The following is a 26,496-nucleotide window of genomic DNA, read 5'->3' as shown; positions in this document are numbered from 1 at the left end:
GGATGATGCACAAGCTGGAATCAAGATTTCCAGGAAAAATATCAATAACCTCAGATATGCAGATGACACCACCCTTATGGCAGAAAGTGAAGAGGAACTAAAGAGCCTCTTGATAAAGGTGAAAGAGGAGAGTGAAAAAGCTGGCTTAAAACTCAACATTCAAAAAACAAAGACCATGGCATCTGGTCCCATCACTTCATGGCAAATAGATGGGGAAAGAATGGAAACAGTGACAGACTGATTTTCTTGGGCTCCAAAATCACTGTGGATGATGACTGCAGCCATGAAATTAAAAGACACTTGCTCCTTGGGAGAAAAGTAATGACAAACCTAGGCAGCATTTTTAAAAAGCAGAGACATTACTTTGCCTACAAAGGTCCTCATAGTCAAAGCTCTGGTTTTTTCCAGTAGTCATATATGGATGTGAGAGCCGAACAATAAAAAAGGCTGAGCACCAAAGAATTGATGCTTTCAAACTATGGTGCTGGAGAAGACTCTTGAGAGGCCCTTGGACAGCAAGGAAATCAAACCAGTCAAAGCTAAAGGAAATCAACCCTGAATATTCATTGAAAGGACTGATGCTGAAGCTGCCAATACTTTGACCACCTCGAACAGTCGACTTATTGGAAAAGGCCCTGATGCTGGGAAGATTGAAGGCAGGAGAAGGGGATGACAGAAGATGAGATGGTTGGATGGCATCACCAACTCAATCGACATGAGTCTGAGCAACTCTGGGAGATGGTGAAGGACAGGGAAGCCTGGCATGCTGCAGTCCATGGGATTGCAAAGAGTCAGACACGACTGAGTGACTGAAAGATGATGACGAAAGGCAATTTATGGGCTTCCCAGGTGGCCTACTGGTAAAGAATCTGCCTGCCACAAGGATGCCTGGCATGCTGTAGTCCATGGGGTTGCAAAGAGCTGGACTGAGCCACTGAGCAACAACAACAGTGCAGGAGATGCAGGTTTGATCCCTGGGTCAGGAGGATCCCCTGGAGGAGGAAATGGCAACCCACTCCAGTACCTTGCCTGGGAAAGCCCATGGACAGAGTAGCCTGGCTTAGAGTCAGACACGACTTAGCAACTAAACAGCAACAACATTCACTATCTCAGTTCCGTGAGACAGTTAGGTGTTGGTATCCTATTTTACAAATGTGAGAGTGGAGACTTTGAGAAATCACTCAGTGAGTAGTATCAGGAACACTATTCAAAGCTGAGTCTGCTGATTTCAGATTGCAGGGTCTTTCCACTCTTGGACAGCTGAGGTCAGGCATGTGTATATTTATAGTGAAGTTAAAGTCTGTTCAGTACAAAATGCAATGTGGATTTCATAATTATCCAGATTATTCAGGCCCTACAGGGTCCAGACACTTCATTTTTGCTTAATGAAATTAAAACCATGAAGTGTTACCTATGAAAATAAACATATATAATACTATAAACATTTGATCCAATAGAATACCTCAGGTGTGAAACAAGAAAGCTTATATTCTCTACTGCTTATTTTATTATGTGTTCTAACTGATGGAACGCAACTTCTATGCAATTGAGTTATTTGAAAAGAATTGTTTTTCTAATAATTCTTAATGTTATTACATAATAAATGTTTGTCTTGCCCTTTTTAATGTATTATCATGTAGCAACTGTTTATACCTTAGATAAAAGTTATGTACTTGAACTGTAAGAAATGACTTTTTGGGACTTCCTTGGTGGTCCAGTGGTTAACACTCCACACTTCCAGGTTTAATTTCTCCTTGGAGAACTAAGATCCCACATGCCTCTTGGTACAGCCAAAAAAAAAAAAAAATGATCTTATTTCACTCCTTTTTTGGAACTGTGGTTTAAATTTTTATATTTTGATTTTGAAATATGTTGAAATTATACTAGTACACAATTTTTACCTTTAAAAACCTCAGTTTATCTTGAAATTGATCACCTTGACAAATGAATAAAAGTATATATATGTGTGTGTGTGTATATATATATACATATATATAAAAGCAAAACTGGTTTGAGATTTCCCTGGTGGCTCTGTGGTAGGACTCTTGTGCTTCCACTGCCATGGCCAGGGTTCAATCCCTGGTAGGGGAATTAAGATCCTGCAAGCTGCATAGTGTGGCCAAAACAAAACAAAACTGGTTTAAAAATAAAAGCTCAACATTTGAAAAAAAAATTTCTGGGGACGGTAGGAGGATGAAAATCTGTTATAGACAGGGAAGAAGTAAATTTAGAGTTTAAAGTAACTCACCAAATCCTTATTTCTGTTGGATAGGTGTATATTTAAGCTCACTTTAAAGTATGTGTTTTTAATTGGTTTTCTACACAAATTGACAGTTAAGAATCTCTAATCAGTGGTTCCAAATGATAAGCTTCTGAAATGGATTACTGTGTTCAAATGACAGTGTTTTAAAACCCATTTTATTCACAGATGTAAATATCAAAGGTGGTACACACACTCATATACACATATACCAACACATGCCTACACACAGTGCACATAAGTATGTGTGTGTGCAAGGTAGAAAAATTTCAGAATTCTCTCTTTTTAGAAGAGATACTATTTCCTTGCTCCCATGTTTTGTGTTACTAAACAAGCATTTATGTATTTTTGTGTTTCTCTGTGTGCATATGTCTGAATATATGTTTATATATGTATGCTACTGCTGCTGACAAATGCTCAGTCATGTCTGACTCTTTGCAATTTCATGGGCTGTAGCCCGCCAGGCTCCTTTGTCCATGGAATTTTTCCAAGCAAGAATACTGGAGTGGGTTGTCATATCCTACTCCTTACATATGTATATATTAATCTAAAAATAAAAGCAAAGCTTTCTCCTATACATGAAAATAGCAATTGTATGTTTAAGTATAGTGTCTTTAACTTGATAAAATGTATTCTCCAGAATCAAGAAACCAGAGAACTTTTACTGAGCATCTTTTCTGTACTTGGCTTTATGTAAAGAGGAGGATACAAAGGTATAAGTCACTCTGATCCTTGTTTTTAAGTTTTATGAAAATAATTAACACATGGTGGTGAAACTGTGTTACAGCAGAAACTCACAAAGAACAGCTGGAAACTGATGCTACTCAGCTCAGTCCAGTTGAAGATGCACATATCTTGGGACCCAGAACTTTCATCTCCAGCTCTCTTTTATGGGCAGACTCTTAGATGTGTGCATAAGGAGATGGAAGGGAAACATGAATTGCAGCAATTTTTATAAAAGTGATATACTGGAAAGATTTCTAAAGTCCATTCACAGTAGGAACAGATAAATAGAGTGTGGTATAAAAGGATGGAATATTTTATAGCAAGAACAATTTCTATAGCTATAGGCAAACATGGATGAAGGTCAAAAACATAATGTGGAGTGGGAGAGGGTAGCAAAAGCTCACAGCACCTTTTATTTCAGGCAGGTTCCCACTCAGGTCCTCTCCCAAGCTAACAAACAACATTAAAAACCTTAATGTTAAGGGGGAAAAAGAGTCACAGAAAAATATATTCCATGTGATTCCAATTATATAAAGTTCAACCACTAAGCAATATATTATTGGGGAATCCATGTAAAGTAATCTATTTTTATTTATTTATTTTTTGGCTGTACCCTGAAGCTTGTGGGATCAGTTCCCTGACCAGAGATCAAACCTGCACCCTCTGCACTGGAAGGGGAAGTTTTAACTTCTGGACCACTAGGATTGTCCCAGTAATCTATTTTTAAAAGTAAGGGAATGATTAACTGGAAATGTTCCTAGGGCTACTTTTAGGGAGAGAGAGTGGGGATATGGTCCGAGCAAGGTGTCCAGAGGGTTCAAGATACAGATTTTATTCTATTAATTAGCTTGGATGGTGGATATACAATCCCTTGTTTCATCAATGGCCTTTAAAGTGAGCACACACTATACATATACACTGTCTTGTATATTTCATGATATAATTAAAATATCTATCAGAAAAGAGACCAGAAGATGTTACATCACCATAATAATGTTGTATTAGATTGTTTGGTTATACGTAATTGTTTCCCTTTTCCACATTTTCTGTAATATGTTTTAATTACTTTATAATTTAAATATATTAAATCTAATAAAATATATTAAATAATCCACGTATAGGGAAATGGCAATATTCCAATTTAGCCAAAATAGGTCACAAAATATAACATGAAGTGCTTTTAGTTAGGATAATGAATTTCACAAATATCTGAGAAATGCCCGTGTTAAAAGTACATTCTGAAGATGGAAGTTCTAGCAACATGTAGTTTTGAGTGGCTCAGATGCTGCTCATCTGTTCTCAGAGCAGAATTCCTTTTAAAAAATGAATAGAACATTCTAAGTTGAAGGGAGAAGACACAGTCACACAGTAGAAACAATTTTTCTAGACGCAGCCAAGAATCTCCTCCTCTGAACAGACTTATCTAATCGCCCTTCCCCGACGGAGATAACTATTCTCTCCCTATCTTGCTGCTGTGCTTTCTGCACACTTATATGGTTGCACAGATCACGCTGTAATGTTATTTGCCAATCAGGCTGTCCCTGCCTCAGGCTCTGAGTGCCCTGTGGGCAGCTTCCAGCCACAGTCACTTTGCATCTCCAGTTTCCACCACTGTGCCTCAACAGAGTAGGTGCCTAGATAATGTTTATGAACATAAACAAAAGAAACAACAAAACTTTTGAAAAGCAACATGGTCTGCCTTTATAAAACACATGGCTATGGAAATCCGAATATTTAGGAGACTAATCTTTGTGCAGAATGAGTCAACACATTTCTAAAATGTTTAAATAGAAGCTCTAGAGATAATATTATTATGTCCATCATAAAAACTTACAAACATTGCACAACACTATAAACAGAAGTAAATTGGTAACTTCTGGGTATTGTGTTTGTTCCACCCCTCCCCATCTCCACCCTCCTGTCCAGCACAGGCCGTAAAGCTCAAGCCTGTTATTTTTAGCAGGGAGTGATCACAGGGGCTTGACTTCCATCTAGAAGGATGGTTTGCAGGTGAGAACATAAGAGAAGAACCAGCCGTGATAGGGCAAAATATTTGCTGGTTATAATCGTCAGTTATAAAGACACACAAAAAAGTGCTTCCATGTCATAACTTGGAAAACAGCTCAAACAACTGCAAAATAGCCCCTAGCAGGACCCATAGGAACACAACAGCAATTTCCCTCTGGCCCCTAGACATTTGCAAACTACTCAGATGACATACTCATGTGACGTTCAAAAGTCTTGACATCTTCCCACAATATCTAAAGGAAGGCAAAAGAGAAAGAACTTTTCATTCTTCTCCTACTGGCTTTCTTGGGATTTAAGTGGTAAAACCATACTGAAACACTTGGCCTGCTTTGTTAGGAATATGTTAATTCAAAACTCCAGGGCAAGGGCAGTTAATCCTGGTAGGTCTGGTCTCTATCTAGATAGGTAGATTTGTTTGGTAGAGAGAAATCAAGTTTCTCAAAAATGTATTCACTTGCTATAAAAGAAAACACACACACACACACAAAAGCATGCAGGTGTATAGTTCATTGATTAAACATCCTAATAAAACATTCAAATCCAGGGCTACCCTGGTGGTCAAGGATTAAGAATCTGCCTTGCAATGCAGGGGTCACTGGTTTGATGCCTGGTTTGGAAGATCCTCCATGCCAGGGGCAACAAAGCCCATGTGCCACAACTACTAAACCTGTGCTCTGGAGCCGATGAGGCAACTACTGAGTCCAGGCACTGCCAACTACTGAAGCCCATGCACCCTAGAGTCCATATTCCACAAGAGAACCCAGGCACCACAGCTAGAGAGTAACCCCACTCGCCACAACTAGAGAAAGCCTGTGCACGCAACAATCAAAATAAATAAAAAATCCAAATCCAAATCGCCTTGGTTTAGGTTAACCTAAACTAGTGATACAACCATTTTGTGCGAATTTAATAGAAAGTATAGGCAAATGGATCAAGCTTATGTCCAATTTGCAGTTTTACTCTCCTTCTTCCTGCATACCAGAATCACTATGTAAAGCAGTGGTTAAGAATGTGGGTCCTAGAGTCAGACTGTCTGCTATTGACTATTGACTCCACTGCTGTCTGACTGTGGGGACGAGCTATTTAAACTCTCTGGATTTCTATGTCTGCATCTCTGTGTGTTGTGGGCATTACAATTACATCATTTTGTGTAAATCACTCAGTACAGTGCTAGACAGCTAATTATTGATTACCAAGTGTAGATTTATTGTGAAGCTAGTGACATGTAGTTTTGGGCTCCTCACTTGCCCATACTCTTTCTGAGATCTCAGGAGGGGCCCTAGCAGAGTGTTCACATATGCATATTTTTGAGTTTTCCAAAAGTAAGACATTTTAACTTCAGTCAAGGCTGATGCTTCTCTCCATGTCAAATTTCCCTATACCATTTTCCCTTGTGTTTGGAAGTGCTTGGGGTCCACCAGTATTTTGGGGATCTGGCTAAGGGGAAGTTGAGTTTGGAACATACCACTTTTATTGAAATTTAGAAACACATTTTGGAATATTCCAATAAAACAACTGAGAAATTACAAACCTCTAATTTGGATGTAAAAGAAAGATGCCTTCTTTTGTCATCTGTATTTTTATTTAAGATCTAAGATAAAATTCTGATTAAAAAATTAATGAGATATGAAATAAAAGTGATAGAAATGTATGATAAAACAACAGAATGTGCTTGCACATCAAGGCACTAATTTGAACAGATTTTTTTCCCCAGATCATTCTAAAGGTGGTCCTTCCCTAAAAAGAAGAGAGGATTTTCTAATAAAAGTAATAGATGGTCTCTTGGATTTGTTGCTAGTCTCATTAATGAAGGGGAAGGAATCATAATATATTTTGAAGAATACTGAAATCTCATGTTGTTTTGATATACTGATGTTGACAAAGATAACATAAAACTCAAAATATGCTCCTGCAATAAGGAAACAGATAAGCTAATCATGAGTGTGGCCAGCCTTCACTGATGACCTGAACTTTTACAGCTTAAACATGAAAAAATTTTGATAAAAATTTTCTCAAATCAGATACCAGTTCTAAAATATCATATGATATCAGTTCAGTTCAGTTCAGTTCAGTGGCTGAGTTGTGTCCGACTCTTTGCGACCTCATGTTCTGAAGCACGCCAGGCTTCCCTGTCCATCACCAACTTCTGGAGCTTGCTCAAACTCATGTCCATCGAGTCAGTGATGTCACCCAACCATCTCATCCTCTGTTGTCCCCTTTTCCTTCTGCCTTCAATCTTTCCCAGCATCAGGGTCTTTTCCAGTGAGTCAGTTCTTCACATCAGGTGGCCAAAGTATTGATATCATCTTTCAGTGTCATATCAGGATGAAAAGGCAAAAAGATATGTCACTGAAAGATGATATCAATAATGGGCTGTAAACCTGAAAGAAATACGTTAATATATCAATGACTGTGGCTCAGATGATAAAGCGTCTGCCTGCAATGCGGGAGACCTGGGTTCGATCCCTGGGTTGGGAAGATCTCCTGGAGAAGGAAGTGGCAACCCACTCCAGTATTCTTGCCTGGAGAATCCCACGGAGGGAGGAGCCTGGTAGGCTACAGTCCATGGGGTCGCAAAGCGTCGGACACGACTGAGCGACTTCACTTTCTTTCACCTTCACTTCATGCTAGGGAAAAGACTAAAATTTGTTTTCTCCATAGAAAAGTATATTACAATGTTCTTATGAAGATGTGATCAGAGAATTTGCAGCCAAAAATATTGACCAAATGTTTTATAGCCATAGGTCAGGCAATTTATTAATACAAATTATCATGGAATTTCCTCAATCTTTGATGTTTGTGAATGTGGAAGATTTTACTTTTCACTGACTATCTCCACAGTATCTCTCGTCTCAGAAGCTCTTCTCACCATGCCTCTCATTAAGATGTGGAGTCTATGTTCTTTCCCCTTGAAACTTGAACATGAGCAGACTTGTGGCTATGGCTGAAGGAATGCTGATGAAGGCAAAATAATGCCCCCTGTCCAAGATGTCCATGTCCTCTTCCCCAGAACCTGTGAACCTGTCATGTTACTTGGCAAAGTGGGAGAGGGGTGGAATTAAGATGGAATTTGGTGTGTGTGTGTTAATTGCTCAGTCATGTCCGACTCTTTGCAACCCCATAGACTGTAGCCCTCCAGGATCCTCTGTCCATGGACTTCTCCAGGCAAGAATATTGGAGTGGGTTGCCATTCTCTTCTCCAGGGGATCTTTCTGACCCAGGGACTGAACCCACATCTCCTGCATTACAGGCAGATTCTTTACCATCTGAGCCACCAGGGAAGCCCAAGATGGAATTGCAGATGGATTTAAGGTTGCCAATCAGGTGACTTTGAGAAGGAGAGAGTATCCTAGTATATCCAGGTGAGCCCAATGTAATTAAAAAATATACGTGTGAAAGGAAGGCAGGAAAAGTCAGAATTGAGAAAGATCTGAAGAGACTATGATGTGGGCTTTGAAGATGAAGGATGGGGCCATAAGCCGAGGAATGCAGTGGTCTCTAGAAGCTGGAAGAGGCAGGGAAATATATTTTCCATGGAGCCTCTAACAGGAGTACAGCCCTGTCCACACCTTGATGTTAGCTCAGTGAAACAGGTTTCAAACTTGTGAGCTCTGGAGCTATAAAAGAGTAAATGTGTTGTCTTAAGCTACTACATCTGTGGTAACTTGTCACAGTAGCAATGGGAAAGGAGTATAGAAACTATGTGACTGCCAGGTCTGGTTCATAAAAGGAGACACAGTGTTCACCTGGTTTTCTCTGAGCCTTGTCGCCAAGGCATGAGGAAGTCGAAAGGCTATGTGGAGAGGCCATGTAAGTAGGAGTTTTAGCCACCAGCCTTAGCTGAGTTCACAGCCCACAGTGAGTATCAACTGGAGATACATAAGTAGTGAGCCACAAGGAGACTCCAGCCCCAGCCACCGTCTGAACGTAACTTCATGAAAGACCCTGAACAGGGGCTGCGAGCTGAGCTCAGCCAACCCCAGAACTATGACAGGTGATAGTACATCTATTGTTGCTGGTTAAGCCATTAAGTGTTGAGTGATTCATTACACAGCAGCAGATAACTGGAACATGAGTCTATGTCAGCTTTTGAAAATGTACAGTTTTTCTGGATTTGTCTCATTTAAAGTAAATATTCACTTTCATATCTAATTTGCATTTCTAAATTCTTCTCTTTTTCTGACAGAGACCCCCTCTACATTGTAAAGCTTCAATCCTCCTCCCCCATCATCACCAAAAAAAAAAAAAAAAAAAAAAAATCTAGTTCCATTCTTGCATGCAGCCATAATTTCTTGTTCAGAATTCTGTTGAAAAAACATAATAATATATGCAATTAAACAGACCTGAGAATCTTTAAATAAAACAATCTTTCTTTTTAGAAGTTAAATAAAAACCTTCATTTTGAAGACACTTAAAAAATGTTAACAAAAGCAAAATTTAAGCTTATATTACTTATTCATATCACTTTAAATGTCAACTGCTTCTTCATTTGGGATCAACATAAGGGATAATTACTTTCACAGAAAATAAAGATTTCCTTTAGAAATAAGATGATATTTTCAACAGATGTCTCTGAAATGATTCTTTGCTGTGTCAAATTCCCATAGCTCTGTGATGTCAAGAAAAGACAGGAAGTATTTGATTTAGGTTATAGTTCTTGGGACAATTCATAAAACAGGAATGTGTTATGTAAATAATAATGTACAATGTCCTAGAGTGCAGCCTGGGCTACTTCAAATATATTTGCTTTGGGACAGACCCACCATTTTGAGATAATCAGCTCTGATTTCAGGAATTGCTGTGTTCTCAGCTGCCCTTGCTCTTAGCTAGTCTTTCCACAACTTGTGAGGGCTACCCCATTTGTCCCAGGTGAATTTCAACATAACAGAAGGTGCTCTGGATACTAAAGATAAGAGTCAGCCACACAGGCAAGTGAGCTGTGAGTTCTCTGGTTTCAGAGATAGTTTGCACCACTCACTTGCAAGCTAGCAGGGCTGGCAGGGGCTAACCTAGTTGGCTGGAAAAGGCCTTGTCATTCAGAGGGTTTCTACAGTGTTGATAGTGGTGGTGGTTTAGTGATTTAGTTGCTAAGTTGTGTCCAACTCTTGTGATCCCATTGACGGTAGCCCACCAGGCTCCTCTGTCCATGGGATTTTCCAAGCAAGAATACTGGACTGCTTTGCCATTTCCTTCTCTAACGGATCTTCCCGACCCAGGGATCAAACCAGGGTTTCCTGCACTGCAGGCAGATTCTTTACCAACAGAGACACTGGGGAAGCCCCTGCAGTGTTGATAAATCCCCCAGTTCCAAATCTGAGCACATCAACGTGAGTGTGTGCTAAGTTGCTTCGGTTGTGTCTGACTCTTTGCGACCTTATGGACTGTGGCCCGCCAGGCTCCTCTGTCAAAGGTATTCTTCAGGCAAGAATACTTGAGTGGGTTGCCATGCCCTCCTCCAGGAGCTCTTCATGACCCAGGGGTCGAACCCATGTCTCTTATGTCTCCTGCATTGGCAGGCTGGGGTTTTTTTTTGTATTTTTTTTTAACCACCAGTGCCACCTGGGAAGGCTGAGCACATCAACATGTGTGAATAAATATCCCTAACCCTTACATAGATAAGCAAACACTCCCTTGGAAAGATGCAACATATTTCTATTTTTAAAACACACTGCAACAAAACACTATGGGATAAATAAAATGTTGGATTTGCTAATTTCAGATTTGAAGTCTTGTCCATGAGAAAGTCAGAAAACAGAATATATGAGCCCTTCACTGATTTAGTCTCTGATTGCTTGGGGAAAAAAAAAAAAGAACTGTCTGCCTATACATTGTCTCATTCTTTCCAATTCAGATTCAAAGATGAAGTCTTGGTTACAAGATCTAAATTACTTCAAGATGGCACCCCGAGTTAGGTTAGGCTTTTCCAATGCCTCTGTCTCTGAAAAGCATTTCTGTTTCCGTTACAGGTTCTGCTAAAAAGGTTAATCTAAGCATTGGAAATTTGGAACTGCAAACCACCCTCAAGGACAGAAAACAGCCTAGGCAGGGAGTTAGACATAGTGAGTGGAGAAGTGGAAGAAGTGGGGTCTTTTGTCAGCCTTCCCATCCTGATCCTGAGTTTCTTTCCCTCGTAGGGCTGCTTTCTACCTGATTCTTTTGATGAGGTTAGGGATGATCACTTTGCTTTCTTCCTGAAGTCACAGCATTGGGAAAGTCCCACGTATGATGGTAGTCCCCCTTTTGACACTCTGGACAAATCAAATTATTCAAAGAGTTCAAGGTACTATCTCCAGTGAATAGGCGAGTTGGGTCTCAAATCAGGCATTCCAATCACTTGCTAGAGCATCTGCCCTACACCTTAGACACACCAGGGCATATTCTCGGACTATGTTTTATTTATCTGTTTTTGTATCTCTCCCTAGTAACATTTTGGCATCTAGTGTGTAGTCATTCAATGTCTGTTATAAAAGTAGGATGTATTATCTAAAACTTCTCATTTCTGAGAAGAAAGATGCTATCTAGATAGTTCTGTGGGAATTTTGATGTCTTACAAAGCTCAGGGAAGTTGAGTTTAAAGCATTTGGGGAAGTCAGGGCAGCAGCTGCTTGGGAATGTTCTATTTTCTTTTCAAGGTGGAAGCTTAAATGTGGGTAGGTTTGATGAACACGCCTCACGAGTCAAGGATTCGCTGAAGGGAGGCATTGTTTCTCCGTGGGTGTTGCTGCTGTTTACTTCCTGCTCTGTGCCCATCTTCTCTTTTTACAGTTTCAGATGTCACTGAGGATGACTGATTCCCTGCCAGGCCTTCATGGGGAGCAGAGTGTCACTCAACCCAACTGCACCCCCATCACTATGCTGTAGACCACATAGCCTATAATGATACACATCCCCTCGATACCCTTCTTGAGGACTGCTGGGTTTCTGATTCCCCTATTTTGCATTCATGCAGTCCTGGGTGTTCATTGGAAGGACTGATGCTGAAGCTGAAACTCTAGTACTTTGGCTACCTCATGCGAAGAGTTGACTCATTGGAAAAGACCCTGATGCTGGGAGGGATTGGGGGCAGGAGGAGAAGGGGACGACAGAGGATGAGATGGTTGGATGGCATCACTGATTCGATGGACATGGGTTTGAGTAGACTCCGGGTGTTGGTGATGGACAGGGAGGCCTGGCATGCTGCGATTCGTGGGGTTGCAAAAAGAGTCTGACATGACTGAGAGACTGAAATGAACTGAACTGAACTGAACTGATTTTGCATTCACACACAATGTAGATAAGTTGCCCTCAAGAAAGCTTAGGAAAAGACTGAAAGGCAGCTGATAGATAAAGGCTGATTAGCCTAGAGGAGAATGTCTTTAATACCTAAGATCTAAAGCCGCGGTAAAGTAAGTCAATGTGGTGAGGACAAATAGAGCCTGGAGAAAGGCTGTCATTAAGAAAATTTTAAAAAATTCACAAACATCTAAAAAAATCAGCAGAGTAAAAAGAGAAGACTTGCATCATTTTCTATTCCAGAAGATAATCATTGTTAAAAAGAGGTTCCCCCTCCCCAAATATTGTCTACTAACACATACATATGGAATCTAGAAAGATGGTACTGGTGAACCCATTTGCAGGGCAGCAGTGGAGATGCAGACACAGAGAACAGATCTGTGGACACTTGTAGGGGGTGCGGTGCAGGAGGAGAGGGTGGCCCCAATGGAGTGAGTAACATGGAAACATAAACATGATGACATGTAAAATAGATAGCCAGTGGGAATTTTCTGTGTGACTCAGGAAACTCAAACTGGCACTCTGTGACAAGCTAGAGGGTTGGGATGGGGTGGGAGGTGGGAGGGAGGTTCAAGAAAGAGGGGGGCATATGTATACCTATGACTGATTCATATTGATATATGGCAGAAACCCACAAAATATAAAGCAATTATCCTTTCATTAAAAATAAATTTTTTTAAAAAGTTTTTTTTTTTTTTTAAAGGAAGATTCAATACTGGACCAATTATTTTTTAATGATTGCTTTCCTTTATCTTAAAAAGATAAGTGGACTAAAATGGACAAGGGGCTCCATATCAGACAACTGGATCAGTCTTTTCTATACTGAACAGGGCCTCTAAAGAGCAGGAAATTCAACACCATTTTCAAAGCTTTCTGGAGAGAATTGCTTCTCATTCAAGAAGCTGCCTGTTAGAAGACACATAAAACCACAATTATAAATAGTATACATTTTGTATACTATTTCTATACATTTTGTAGACCTTTGTAACAGTGATGTAGGCAAAGGCCAATATCTCCATCTCTTCCTTTTTGTCTTATATCTTCTCTATTATTTAAAAAATCTCCTACCACATAGATTTACATTTCCTGCTTCATATCACTTATTCTATAGTTTATGTTCCTCTTCTACTTTTGCCCTTCTTCTTGAAGAAAAGTCCCCAATCTCCATCATGTTCAAAGAAATCATACTCTCCTTTTTCATGGTGAATGTTTTCTATCCAGCTCTTTTCTGTCTCTCTCTGAACTCTGTTCACTGAGTCTCTTTGTACACTGTAAAACAAGCTATCATGTATATATATGTAATTCTAATCTTAGTTCTATTTTCCGTGTTAGTTATATGCACTCTTTTATGTTTTTCAGCAAAGATTTCCAGAAAGTTTATATCAGACAAAAGTAGTAGTTTTCACATCTCATAGATCTAACACACATTGAATAAAATTTTGGAAACTGCTAATCACAAGCAGTCTCTTAATGTAATTGTTTTAATTTTCCAAAACCGTGAACCAAGTCACAACTCTGAAATAGCAGGATTAGTTTTCCGAGCTGGCCTCCCTGCAGCTGCTCTGCGCTGCAGACACGTATGTCTAGTCCTGGTTTATATGCAAAGGGATCTATTTCTAAAATTCCTCAGCTGCTCTGGAAAAAAAGAGCAAGCTGTTGTGAAATCTATGTCACATGCCTTCCCATGTTTTACAAGTAACCAACAATTCACAGAAAACATACAGAAGGGCAGAAAAATCACTTCCTAGGGGCTAGTTGATTATTATTTAGAGTAGAACAAGAGAACGTGCTATTTACTGATTTGCCTGTTGAGCAGACGGCCAGGGAGGAAGCAAGAGAAGGTAAAGAAAGTAACTATAAATGTTGGAGGGGAGCCTTTTAACATCTCTCAGAGATGCTCCGTGTGAAAGATTCTCCCGCCTAAGGCAGTCTTTGCTTTGCTTTTTGCCCCACCTTAAGAGAAGAGTCTCCTCTTAATAACAAGTCTAATTATAATGGACAATAAATGATAATTTACAGGTGACCAAGGACCAAGAAGCCTCTCTTGAGTCTTCTTTAAAACAACAGTACAACCTCAGGAGGTGTGGTATTATTAGACGATTGCCTGCCACCATCAATGTGCACGGGTAACTTTTTAAGTCCCTTCACTGAATATTTATTTTTATTACAGGAAAATTTCAAGGTACACATAAGTAGAAAGACTAGTATAACAAGCCCTCTTGTATCCATTCCCCAGTTTCAACAACTCTTTTTGCCAATCCTGTTTTACGTATCTTTTCCATTTTTTTTTTTTTCTTTTGGTAGGAAAACTTAAAATCAAAGATGATAGCATTTTACTAGAAAATACTGGCATTTTACTAGTAAATATTACTAGTAAATAATGAAAAATTTTACAATAATTTGATTCAAAGTGGACCTGCAGAACAAAATAAAGAAGGAACGGAGAAAAATCCTCCTGTGGTGGAAGACGTTATCACAAAGGTTAGCTGTTTCAGCTCTATGGGGAGGTGAGAGCCGAACGTGAGATTCTCTGGAGACCGGGACAGGCGAGGGGCTTGAGGGGCTTGAGGGAAATGCTGGAAGGAATGCGCAGACCCGCGGTTAGGTCAGTAATTCCTCCGAAGTGGTCCACTCAGGCATGCGCAATCCAGACCTCAGAGTTGCTAAGGCCCCCAAGGCAGAGAGAGGCGCAAGATTCGGTAACAACCAATCAGAGAGCCCAAGGGCTAATCAGTTAGCCAATCGAGACTCGAGATTGAATCGGAGCTTCAGCAGTCCGCTCGCCCACCAGTATCCAATCAGGGAACTGGCTACTTTGGGCGGACTTTTCAAAACAGCGAAAACAAAACAAATCGGGGACCTTTAAAAGGTGCGATGCGGCCAGAACCTATCTCCTTCCGCCCCTAGCTCCTAACACTCCTTCTCTTTCCTCTTTGGGATCAATCAACGAATAAAGTCGGTGCCCAGATTCCGTCTTCCGCCCTGGAACCGAGAGGGAGGATTGGTTCAGCAAAGCAATAGCGAGTCGAGGAAGCCACAAAGCTGACTGGAGACAGATGCTTGGGGCGGAACTCTTTTTCCAAGACTGCTGCGGCAGCGGCGGATCCCTCCGCGGGGAGTCACGTGCCCCGCCCCCTTGGGGGCGTCGGAAACTCAAAACAAAAACAAGGGGTTTGCTTCTGTATCCGCAGCAGCGGCGGCGGCAGCGGCGGTGGAGCCCGCAGTCGGCCTGGGCTAGAGGGTCCGGCGCAGCGCCCCAGCAGGAGGGTGGGCGCGCGGGCAGCGGGATGAAGCCGGGGCTGTGAGGCCAAAGCGCCGGTGGCGGGGGGTGGGAAGGGTCGGATGCCGGTCCGGGGGCACCGCTGAGGCGGCAGTCTCTGAGCTCGGAGACTGGTCCGGACGCCCCCGCCGCGCCCAGTCCCCTCCGACCGTGACGCCGCGGGCCGGTGGAGGCGCGGCTCCAGCACGGTAAGTGGGCCCAGCCGGGATCGCAGTTTCTTTGTTCTTGGTCGGGGTTGCGGGGACTGATGTCAGTGCCCATCCCTCAGCCTGGGGGGCAGTTCCGGTCCTGCCCTCAGCCCTGGGGCAGTGGGCAGCCGGGGGCGGAGAGATGCTGATGGGATGCGTGGAGTGTCGAGGAGGCTGGAGGCAGTTCCTTGGTGCCTCCCCCCGCTTATTTTGTCAGAGGGGGGCTCCTTGGGGTAAATCTTGGGTTGACAGCTCTTGGTCTCCGCACAGTTGTGGAATCGGGGATGGACGGGTGTTGTCCGGGCACGGGACGGGCTGAATTTTCTGCCCGCCCTGGACCCCGACCGGCTGGGCCGCGCCACCCCAGCGCTTTCTGAAACCGAGGTCTCCGGCATTCCGGTTTTGTTCCGAGGAGGCGCAGTCGATGCGGATAGGAAAGGCTTGGGGGCTGGACTCCTGCGAGAGGGGCTTTTGGAGCCGGGCTCCGCGGGAGGGGCGGGGCCCTGGAGTCTCCTCCCTCCGGTTCTTTGTTCAGTCGCGAGACTTTCTTTCCCCATCCCCCCGCTTTGTGCAAAGCCCTTACCCCGGGGATCCGCTGCTCTCGGAGCCCCAGGTGCGTTCCACTGGGCAGAAGCCCCTGGCCCCACGACTTCAGGTGGGGTGGACCGTTCGGACACCGCAGCCACAGCGACAGTTTCCTGCTTGTGAAACTGCCGCGAGGCCGGGGCTGGCCGGCCTAACCCAGCGCTGGCCGGCGGACGTGCCCGCGGCCCCTCCCCCTTGCACACCTCCCTGGCCGCGGGGGAGGATTCCGCCGGGTTCGGCTGGACGTGACTGGTCCCCTCACCCGCTTCTCGCCGGGGGCTGGGGCGCCCCTCGCTGGAGGTATTAACCCCTGCTCTTTTGTGCTCTCCCTCGCTCACCCCTGCCACCCCCAGGATACACTGAACTGTGTGTGTGGTGTCTTTGCTGCAGATGAAGGATTTAGGGGCAGAGTACTTGGCCGGTCGCGAAGGTGTCCAGCTCTTCGGATTGTTGAACCTCTACCTAGAGCAGGAACAGAGATTCCAACCTCGAGAAAAAGGGCTGAGCTTGATCGAGGCCACCCCGGAGGTAAGTTCCCAGGAAAGATACCTTGCGGCAGCCGCTGACGGGGCTTAGGGAGGACTTTAAAAATACATGTGTGTGTGTATATACACACATACACACAGACACATTTATTTTTTAATTTTAGTTGAGTCTGGACTAAAGGCTGCAAAATTTCTTAAGACCAAAATTGATCTTCCTAGAGTATTAAGATAAATCTTAATACAGGGTCGTTGGTTTTGTTTCTTAGCAAGAATGAGAGCGATACTAACTCTAGGGAAGTGTGGCGTCAGAAGTGACACTCCCAGTTTGCAGCTTCTGAGTGGGAGAGTCCGTGGAAATTGAGCAGGTCATTTATGGAAATACCCTCTGCCTATGCAATACTTCTGTATTGTAGGCTCTTAAGTGGTTTTTCTTTTTTTATTAAAAGAAAACAAGGAACCTTCTATGTGTCCATTACAAGGGAATTGGATTATATTTGCTGTAACCCTCTGGAAGTCCGGCAGCAGTTTGCTTTATATTGAGTTGTTGAATGTTTCTGATGATGTATATATGTTTTTTGTGTGATTTGCCCAATTATGTGATGTACATTTTAAAAAATTGGTGCTGTATACACATTTTGTATCTGAAAAACTGCAGCGCTTTGGTTCAGTGATAGCACTCTGCCCCCCATATTCTTGAAGACTAACTGAAACAATTACCTTCTTTGAATCTGTGTGTATTATCCATTCTAGTTCTAAGACAGGCATAAACTTTGGCTTTTGGTTTTTATTGCAGACAGATAACACTTTGTGTCCAAGATTGAGAAATGCCAAAGTCGAAGATTTGAGGAGTTTAACCAACTTTTTTGGATCTTGCACTGAAACTTTTGTCTTGGCTGTCAATATTTTGGACAGATTCTTGGCTCTTATGAAGGTATTTAATCATTTTCGTAAACACAACTTCATTTTTTAATACCCGGTGCCCAGCACAATGCCTAGCATAAAGGATTCAATAGCTGTTTGGTAAATCAATATATTTGTTATTATACATAAGCATTTTTAATAATCAGAGTTGTGATCTTTAGTTCAGATTAAGAGACTGCAAAAGTCAGTGTATTGTTGTATCTTAAGTTAGGTTTTGCTGTATCTTCTACATACCTTCTCTTTGAAGACGTGACACAATGAAGACTACTTTTTTTGGGTGTTCTGTATATACACAGCTCTCAAAATAAGGTTTTCATATTTTCATTAACCAGTATGTTTCTGTTAAGCCTAGGTATTTTTAAACGCCTGAAACGTGGCAAATAGAAGTATAGCAGTATGTTAAAGATGACTGAGTGCCTTCCCCATAAGAAACCTTTTCAAAGCAGGGAGCCACAGTGTTATTAACAGTTACCAGCAACTCATACAATTTCATTTATTTGTGGAGTCTAAAATATGACACAAATAAACCTATCTATGAAACAGAAACAGAATTAAGGACAAAGAGAATAGACTGGAGGTGTCCAGAGGGGTGGGAGAGAGTTGAATTGGGAGTTTGGAATTAGCAGATGCAAACTGGTATATATAAAATGGATAAATAGCAAGGCCCTACTATGTAGCACAGGGAACTATACTCTATATCCTGTGATAAACCAAAATGGAAAATAATATGAAAAAGAATGTATATTCGTATATATGTGTATATATTGACAGAGTTACTTTGCTGAGCAGCAGTAATATATATAACATTGTAATTCAACTACAGTTAAAAATAAATTTAAAAAAACACTGATCAGTAACTGTTAGAAAAATGTTATTCTTCTGCCAGTAGGATTCCTGTCAGCTGCTGGGTCAGTTTTCAGGGCACTGAAGAGAAAAGGGCAGCCATCTGTCCATGGCAGCTTTTACATCTGCTGCACTCCACACGTCTGATGCAGTAGCTCTCTTGGGGCAGATTTGCATTGAGGCATGGGATGATTCTTAAATAGATAAGATAAAAAGATGAATGTGTTACTTTTATATCCAAAGAAGTATATTTTCTTGGTGTTACGCTTAATTTATTTTGGGGGAGATTGTACTATTATGAGTTTTGTAAGTTAGAAATACAGTGTATTTAAAAACAGCTTTTGAATTTGCATGTTTTTTTTTTTTTAGCCACGTTTAAATGCTCAAAATGTTTTTTTCTGTTTTTTAAAGGGAGGTTAAGACAGCTTAAAATGTAAAAACGGTTAAGTATAATTGTATGTAAGGGTAAATACAGGGAAGCAGTTTGATCATGTTCTATCTTAAGAGTAGGGGCTCATTACAGTATTTTAATGAGTATACTCAATACAGTATTTTCGTCTGCTTTGCGAAGTTAAAGTGACAATTGTTGGAAGAAACCTTTTGTTCCTTGTTTTTCAGGTGAAACCTAAGCATTTGTCTTGCATTGGAGTCTGTTGTTTTTTGCTGGCTGCTAGAATAGTTGAAGAAGAATGCAATATTCCATCTACTCATGATGTGATCCGGATTAGCCAATGTAAATGTACTGCTTCTGACATAAAGCGGATGGAAAAAATAATATCAGAAAAATTGCACTATGAATTCGAAGCTACTACTGCCTTAAACTTTTTGCACTTATACCATACTATCGTACTTTGTCATACTTCAGAAAGGTCAGTGGGATTAAAAATGAAAATTTTGTACTTCAGCATTGCTATAAGTTAACAGTAAAGAATTAGCATGCCAGTGAATATTTTTATACCTTCCAGTTTAATAAACATTTTATTCTTTCTTTTTCATTGTATAGGAAAGAAATACTGAGCCTTGATAAATTAGAAGCTCAGCTGAAAGCTTGCTGCTGCCGACTTACCTTTTCAAAAGCAAAAGTAAGTCAATTTCTTACTTATATATATATCTCAGTTTCTATTTTGAATTTTAAAAAAAATTTATTTTTCTTACTTTTTTTTCTTGTAGCCATCCATACTAGCTTTGTGCCTTCTCAATTTGGAAGTAGAAACTTTGAAATCCATTGAATTGTTGGAAATTCTCCTGCTTGTTAAAAAACATTCCAAGGTAAATATCTTCAGAACTTGTTCTTCAGAGCAAATTTCTTCCTGGTGGTTTATTTTTTCTGTGATGACTTAATGATCATTAACACTTTATTGGGCTCTTAATTTTTATTCATTTTTTCCTTGTATCTTAAGTGTGTTGATGTTCTTCTCCAAATGCAGCTTCAACTCAATACGGTATTAAGCTGGAAGGGAATCTGATCACTTAGCCTAGCCTCTTTTCTGTATTCAGACATTCCTTCCCTAGTCTTCTTGCCAGTTGGTAGTACAGTGGTCTGTATTGCCCTGCATACATTGTTCTAAAATGCATACTAAGAAGTCAACTCAGTAAGTATACCAACAGCATCCCAGTACATCTATAGGACTGAGACATTGTCCCATTAGTAGCATTACCAAAATAACATCAACTGTGTTTTTGCTTTTAAACTCCTTTGTCAAGCCAGCCTGACAATTTTTTTCAATCATAAAGAGATGTAAACCAAACAATCACAGTCGTTTTTCTTAAACTGGTAGTCTGGCTGGAGAAGTATGGAACTGAACACAAGGCAGGGTCTGTGTCTCTAAACAGAGATGTATTTGAAAGTTTGGTTAGCAGAGAAGTAGGTTAGACCACGTGAGGCATGATGACTGGGAGCCTGGCTGTACCAAAAAGAATGTCAGACACTGAAAGTTTGGGCAGCCAAGGTGTATGACCAGGAGGTTGGTGGACTGGAAGTGTTTGGGAATCCGGTCAGGGTAGGTTTGTAGATAGAATGTCTAGGTGCTAGTCACAAGCAGGAATAAGGGTATCTCACTCTAGTTTTTAGAGGCTAAGCATGGAAATGAGGCAAGGAGTCAGGGATGACCAAGATGTGGGCCTAATGGAGAGAATATTGGTACCATTGAGGGAAATTTCAGAGAAGTTAATGTCAAAGAAGTATGATTTTAGGTACTTGTATACCTGCCCGATAGGTAGGTGTCTAGCAGATTCTTGCCAATATAAATTATAGTTGGAGATTGAGATTAGGAATTTCTCATGAGGAATAATAGTTGAAATCTAAGAGTCCCTTGCTTAGGGGACAGTTAAAGCTCTGGATTTTCGGTGTTGGCAGTTTCCCTGTTAGGATCCAAGTGAAGGAACGTGGAATACACAAGTATAAGCATTCAGGTGGGAAAGAAGTTTTCAAGAAGGAAGTGGTCAAGAGTATTGAATTTTGGTGAGAGGCCCAGAGTAACGAGAATCGAAGGAGCTTAGTTGGCATGTAGGAGCTGATGTCGGGAGAATGAGAGGTAGAAGCCAGGTTGCAAGGGGATTAAGATGTGGCTGGATTTGGTGGAAACGGAAGCCAAGATGACACAAAATCCTCGTCCGTTTGTGATCAGATACATGCAGTGTGAAGCATTTTAACAGCTGACTTCCAGCTTTTGTTTCAGTGCCGAATTTATTAATTTAGATCTAAACCTCTTATGGTATTGTTATTTGGAAACAGTCTTCGGTGAAAATTGATTCCTTGAAATAAATTGGGGCACTCCCCAGTGGCGGAGGAACTGTGCCCATCTGGGGAAATTCCTTTTCTCTTGTATTTCTAACTTCTCCTTTCACATATATCTGGTGTTTTAATATAAATGTATATTTTAGCAGTCCAATTAAAGCTATGTTACAGAAACCTAAATTTTGTTAAATTCCTTTGCATTGTGACTATCAAAGAATATACTTGACAATTGGTGTATTAACAGACCTGTTGTTTATAGGCAGTGTGTTTTCTTAACATAGGCAGAATCCTCTGGAAATATTTTATACCTGTGCTGCTCCTCACCTGAAGCAGTGGTTATCAAATTTTGACTGCATATAAGAATCATCTGGGGAGCTTTAAAAAAATCTTGGATGACACCCCCGTACCAATTAAGTAAAAGTATCTGGGGGGTGGGAGCCAGGCACAGTATTTTTTAAGAATCACAGGGTATGTCCAAGGTATAGCAAGGTTTGGGAACCACTGTCATAACCTCTACACTTAAAATTTTTTTTTTTTTCAGGTGAATGACTCCGAGTTTGTTTACTGGAGGGAGTTAGTTTCTAAATGCCTAGCGGAATATTCTTCTCCTGAATGTTGTAAACCAGATCTTAAGAAGCTGGTTTGGATCGTTTCAAGGCGCACAGCCCAGAACCTCCACAGCAGTTATTACAGTGTTCCTGAGCTGCCGACAATACCAGAGGGGGGCTGTTTTGATGAAAGTGAAAGGTAAGCAGGTTCCTTGACTAATTATAATTAGACTTGCCCAGACTAAGACTGATTTTTGTATATCAGAGCCCCCCACCCCACCCCCGACAATGGCATCATTTCTTTGGGTGAGAAAATTAACCAAAAGTAGTTTTTACTAAAATAGGTAATAGGTGGGAAGTGTGTACCCCCCCCCCCCCAACTTTTTTCTTTATGAAAAAAACAACAAACCAGCATCCTATACATCATTACCTCCCCAGGGCTTGTAACTGGAAGCATGTACCTTTTGGCCATCGTCACCACCCCCTCCCCTCACCCCTGGCAACCACCCATCTGTTCTCTGCATCTGTGAGTTCTGTTTTTTGTTTTTAGATTCTATATACAGGTGACATCATACTGTATTTGTTTTTCTGTGACTTATTTCATTCCTCCCTTATTAAAAACTGGTTTTTTCCCATCTCGCTTGCTCTTTGAAATTCAGTTTAGTTAAGAAAACAAGCAAATAGCATTCTGGGCTTTTTAACGTTAGTCTGAATTCCTAAAATGGTACTGTGGGAAGAGGCTGTGGGTTAAATGACTGGAAACTAAAGGGAACTGCCATTACTGATGGAGCTGAGTTCTGAGGATATTTTTAGTTTTGTCAGACGCCTTTGTCTTATTCAGAATTTATTTCTGTTAGTAAAGTGAACTTAATTTTATTAAATTTGACCATTTTATGCTGTAGGAAGAAAAGACCAAAAGTACCATTTTAATAGCTTGTTGGTCTCTTGGTTTGATATTTGAGAAGATCAGTGATGCGATTATTGATGCGAGAAAGACATGTGATAGGACTTTGTCATTAATCTGTGTTTATTGGATTTAAGGGCTTCCCTGGTGGCTCAGATGGTAGAGAATCTGCCTGCAGTAAAGGAGACCTGGGTTTGATGCCTGGGTTGGGAAGATCCCCTGAAGAAGGGAATGGCTACCCACTCCAGTATTCTTGCCTGGAGAATTCCATGGACAGAGGAGCCTGGAAGGCTACAATCCATGGGGTTGCAAAGAGTCAGACACAACTGAGCAACTTAATACTTTCACTTCACTTTTCATTGGATTTTAAATACTTTTAAAATATTTTAGAATTCTAGTTAGTATTGCTTGATACAAGAATATTAGTTTGGCAAGAGGTAATTAGTTTAAACTGCTTAAGCGAATCTGTATTTTCTAAGGAGATTACAATAGACTTTCCTTAGAAGGAAGGCCTTCTAAGTTATATTTTGTCTCTGTAAAGTTTAAATTTTGAATGTAAAAATCCTGAGACTAGAACTGCTTGCTCAGCAGTTTAATTTTGTCTGTGTGACATTTGAGTGTGTTTAAATAACGACCCTCTTCTCTGTTCTTCCTTTCAGTGAGGACTCTTGTGAAGACATGAGTTGTGGAGAAGAGAGCCTCAGCAGCTCCCCTCACCGGGATCAAGAGTGCACGTTCTTCTTCAGCTTCAAAGTGGCGCAGACACTGTGCTTCCCGTCTTAGAAATCTCATTGTCCTGGGCCCGAGTTCTAAGTGTGTGTACAGGTTTCACAGCAATAAAGGGAGTAGGTCGCTTCCTGGTCCACCCCCATCCAGGCAGGAACTGCATCAACTCTGGATACCTGCCTTCTGTTTATTATTCAGATCAGATCTGGCCTATTTTCATACTTAATCCTAAGCCATCAAATGGGTTAGTGCCTCTTAAACAATTAACAATACTTTAGACATTGGCACTTTATTTTTCTCATTGATCTTTAGCTACTTGGGGGAGGAGGGAAGGTGCTGATACTTCAATTTACTACTTTTCAAGATGATTTTTAAAAGATGAGTAGTGTAGCGTCCACTTTTTATAAAGCTTTCAGGTGTCTTTACGGAAACAGATTGGGAGTGTGAAAGTGCCGCCTTAGCAGGTACGATGGCTGATCCTTTAATGGTTTATCTTAGGTCTCTCCCTCCCCCCCACTCTCACAGCAGAGAATATACTCTTAAATGTCAAACACCTTTTCGGTTGTTTTTGTCTTTTAAATGATCAATGTACTCTCTGATGCAGACTTTAGAAATTTAGTAGGAGTTAGAATATTGACTTTTCTGTGATTTTAGTGTGTAGTATCTTCATTTCCTTGAGGTTTCTGCCAAAGCAGAAATAAGCAGCAGACTAGAGTAGTTGGATAGTTGCATTCCTAATGCTTAAGTATTGTCAGACTGTAGTATTATTTTAATGTTTTTAAAGCACTCCATAGATCTGCTAGTTTTGCATGTACTTGTATGAAAGCAGTGCAGCAGGTTGAACAGAACTAGGTAACTATGGAATGGATAAATGTTGATCTAGTAGCACATTTTATCTCATTTTCTTCTATTAGAGAAGTCTGCATGATTATGTTTTATTTCCTTGGTAATTCACATTTCAAAAATAACGGTATTGTAAATGGGTGCCAAGAATATGAACTGTAAAAAAGAAACCTAAGTGTTTGTAGAATTACAGTTTTAAGCATATTTGTGTGGTGGTACAGCCATAAGAAAAGGGATTTACAAACTCTGTACACAAGAGATTTTGTACAGAGAACTTTTTTAAACTTTATAAACTGTATATGAAAGTGTAAATCTTTAAAAATGTACATAAAATACTGTATTTTTTTACCGTGTGTGTGTGATAGTCTAGTCATTGCATGTAAATATAATTTATTGTGTATCCTGTATTATAACTCATATAGTGATGACTTACTTTTTTACTGGTAAGTCAACATCCATTGGATTTCTTTTGAAGTGAATCTTTTTGAAGTAATAGATTACAACTCAAAATAAAAATATTAACAAATGCTATTCCTTGTTTGCAGTCACATTTTAATTTTTACCTCTCTGGTGAAAAAGTGCTTGCTGTATATCAGTGAGGAGGCCTGGGGTAAGCCTGGAGTGCCTACAGGAAGAGCCCTTTCCCTTACTAGAAGTCCCTCACTGCAGTTTGGCCCTCAGCCTTGGAGATACTGAAAGTGAATCTTGTCATTGGAGAGTTGACCTCTCTGGGGTGAACTCATTAAATGAAAGAGTGACGTATTAACCTGAATGTCTATTAGTTTATAGTGAAATCCAACAGATACCAAGTAGACCAGAATGCTCAGGTTGGCAGGTTAGTACAGTCTTTCTGCAGACAAGCCAGATTGTCTTCAGAAGGTCACTTGGTGAATATGCACACAGGGGTGTCAACTCTGACTGGACCTAGGCAGCCTCTGGCTCTTGTGATCTCTTTTTCCAAGCTTTAGGCTTGATAAGCAAGTAGTAGGTTTTCTTTTTTTTTTTTTTTTGCATGATATCCCCATCTAGTTTGGTATTTGTAGACTTTTGTTTTCTTTAGTTAGTTAGAAAATGAGATATACTGAATATGGTCATCTTGTAATACCTCTTCTCCCCTGTAGACAGGGGAATGGTTTCCTACCCTCCTGGTGGAGAATCTCTGTAACCCTCAACCTCTTAGCAAGTAATTTTGGCAAGTAGTAAACAATATGTTCTGCTTTAAGATTTTTTTAAGTCTTCATTGACTTACAATGCTGCTTCTGTAAAATGTTTTGGTTTTTTGACCCCTTGTTTCCTCTGACCTCATGCCTCCTGCATGGAGGCCACCATTTGTCATTTATACTGTGTATCTACTCTCTTTCCACTTTTCTTCCTCTAGCTTGGTTCAGACCCTTACTCTTATCAGCAGGAATACTACCATATCTTATTGATCTCTCAGACTCGAGGCTTTCTTCTGATCCCCTCGCTTTGCTGCCTAGATTTCCTTTTTAAATATGCAAATCTTATTCAAATAGGCAAATCTGTCCTGAAAAACTATCTCTCAATTAGGGTAAAGTCCATGTTGTGACATACAAGTCTCTTCATAATCAGAACATTGCATCTCTCTTTTTTCTTTTTTTCCCTTGCCATTTCCTAGAGCTACAAAATACGTATTAAAAAAAGTAACTGGCAGCTGTGTGGGAGATGGGAGTGGAGCAGGTGGAAAGCACTCAGGAGTCCTGCAGAAATCCAAGAAGGGATGAAGGTGATGTGGGGATGAAGAATCAAGGTGGGACTTGAGAGGCACTGCCCTTTGTAGGCATTATCAAGTATACTCACAGACAAGGACAAGAGCGTGATTAAGCCCTTCTTGGGCCATTCAACAAGGTGGCTTCCTATAATAGGAATAAAACTGAGAATCAAGTCTCCTGACCCATTTTTAGCAGAGGTGATGAAATGGCTGCCATTTTGGTCTCATCCTTGCCCCTTGATTTGGCAAGAGATTCAGCCTTTCAGGTTTCGATTCTGTCATTTCCTGGGATGTGGTGCCCATAGTTCCCTGCTTCTGGCAGTGAACTGTGCTGACCTGTGGCTCCCCCTGATCCTGTGGTCGCCACCCATCTGACCCTTGGGAAGCGAGATTGGACAAATAGCATATTTCATCCACCTGT

The 26,496-nt window shown here is 40.9% G+C and overlaps 1 protein-coding gene across 4 annotated transcripts; it reads left to right on the top strand.

Moving 5' to 3' along the window:
* Positions 1-15,471: 15,471 nt before the first annotated feature.
* On the top strand, positions 15,472-24,877 carry CCNG2 (cyclin G2). 4 transcript variants are annotated; one of them, XM_061145742.1, is made up of 9 exons: positions 16,345-16,367; positions 16,730-16,867; positions 17,618-17,755; positions 19,207-19,457; positions 19,592-19,670; positions 19,759-19,857; positions 21,867-22,072; positions 22,312-22,399; positions 23,437-24,877. In XM_061145742.1, exons 2-9 carry the CDS (start codon positions 16,730-16,732, stop codon positions 23,437-23,439), a joined length of 1,002 nt encoding a protein of 333 aa, XP_061001725.1. In that variant the 5' UTR covers positions 16,345-16,367; the 3' UTR covers positions 23,440-24,877. The 4 variants fall into 4 exon arrangements, with proteins under 4 accessions (XP_061001726.1, XP_061001725.1, XP_061001724.1 ...); XM_061145743.1 differs by lacking the exons at positions 16,345-16,367; positions 22,312-22,399 and adding an exon at positions 15,472-15,754; XM_061145741.1 differs by lacking the exon at positions 22,312-22,399 and having other exon boundaries at positions 16,348-16,367.
* Positions 24,878-26,496: the final 1,619 nt, after the last annotated feature.

Source organism: Dama dama, chromosome 6, assembly GCF_033118175.1.
Source record: "Dama dama isolate Ldn47 chromosome 6, ASM3311817v1, whole genome shotgun sequence".
NCBI lineage: Eukaryota > Metazoa > Chordata > Mammalia > Artiodactyla > Cervidae > Dama > Dama dama.
Note: the sequence above shows the minus strand (reverse complement) of the source record. Positions and strands in the feature narration are given on the sequence as shown.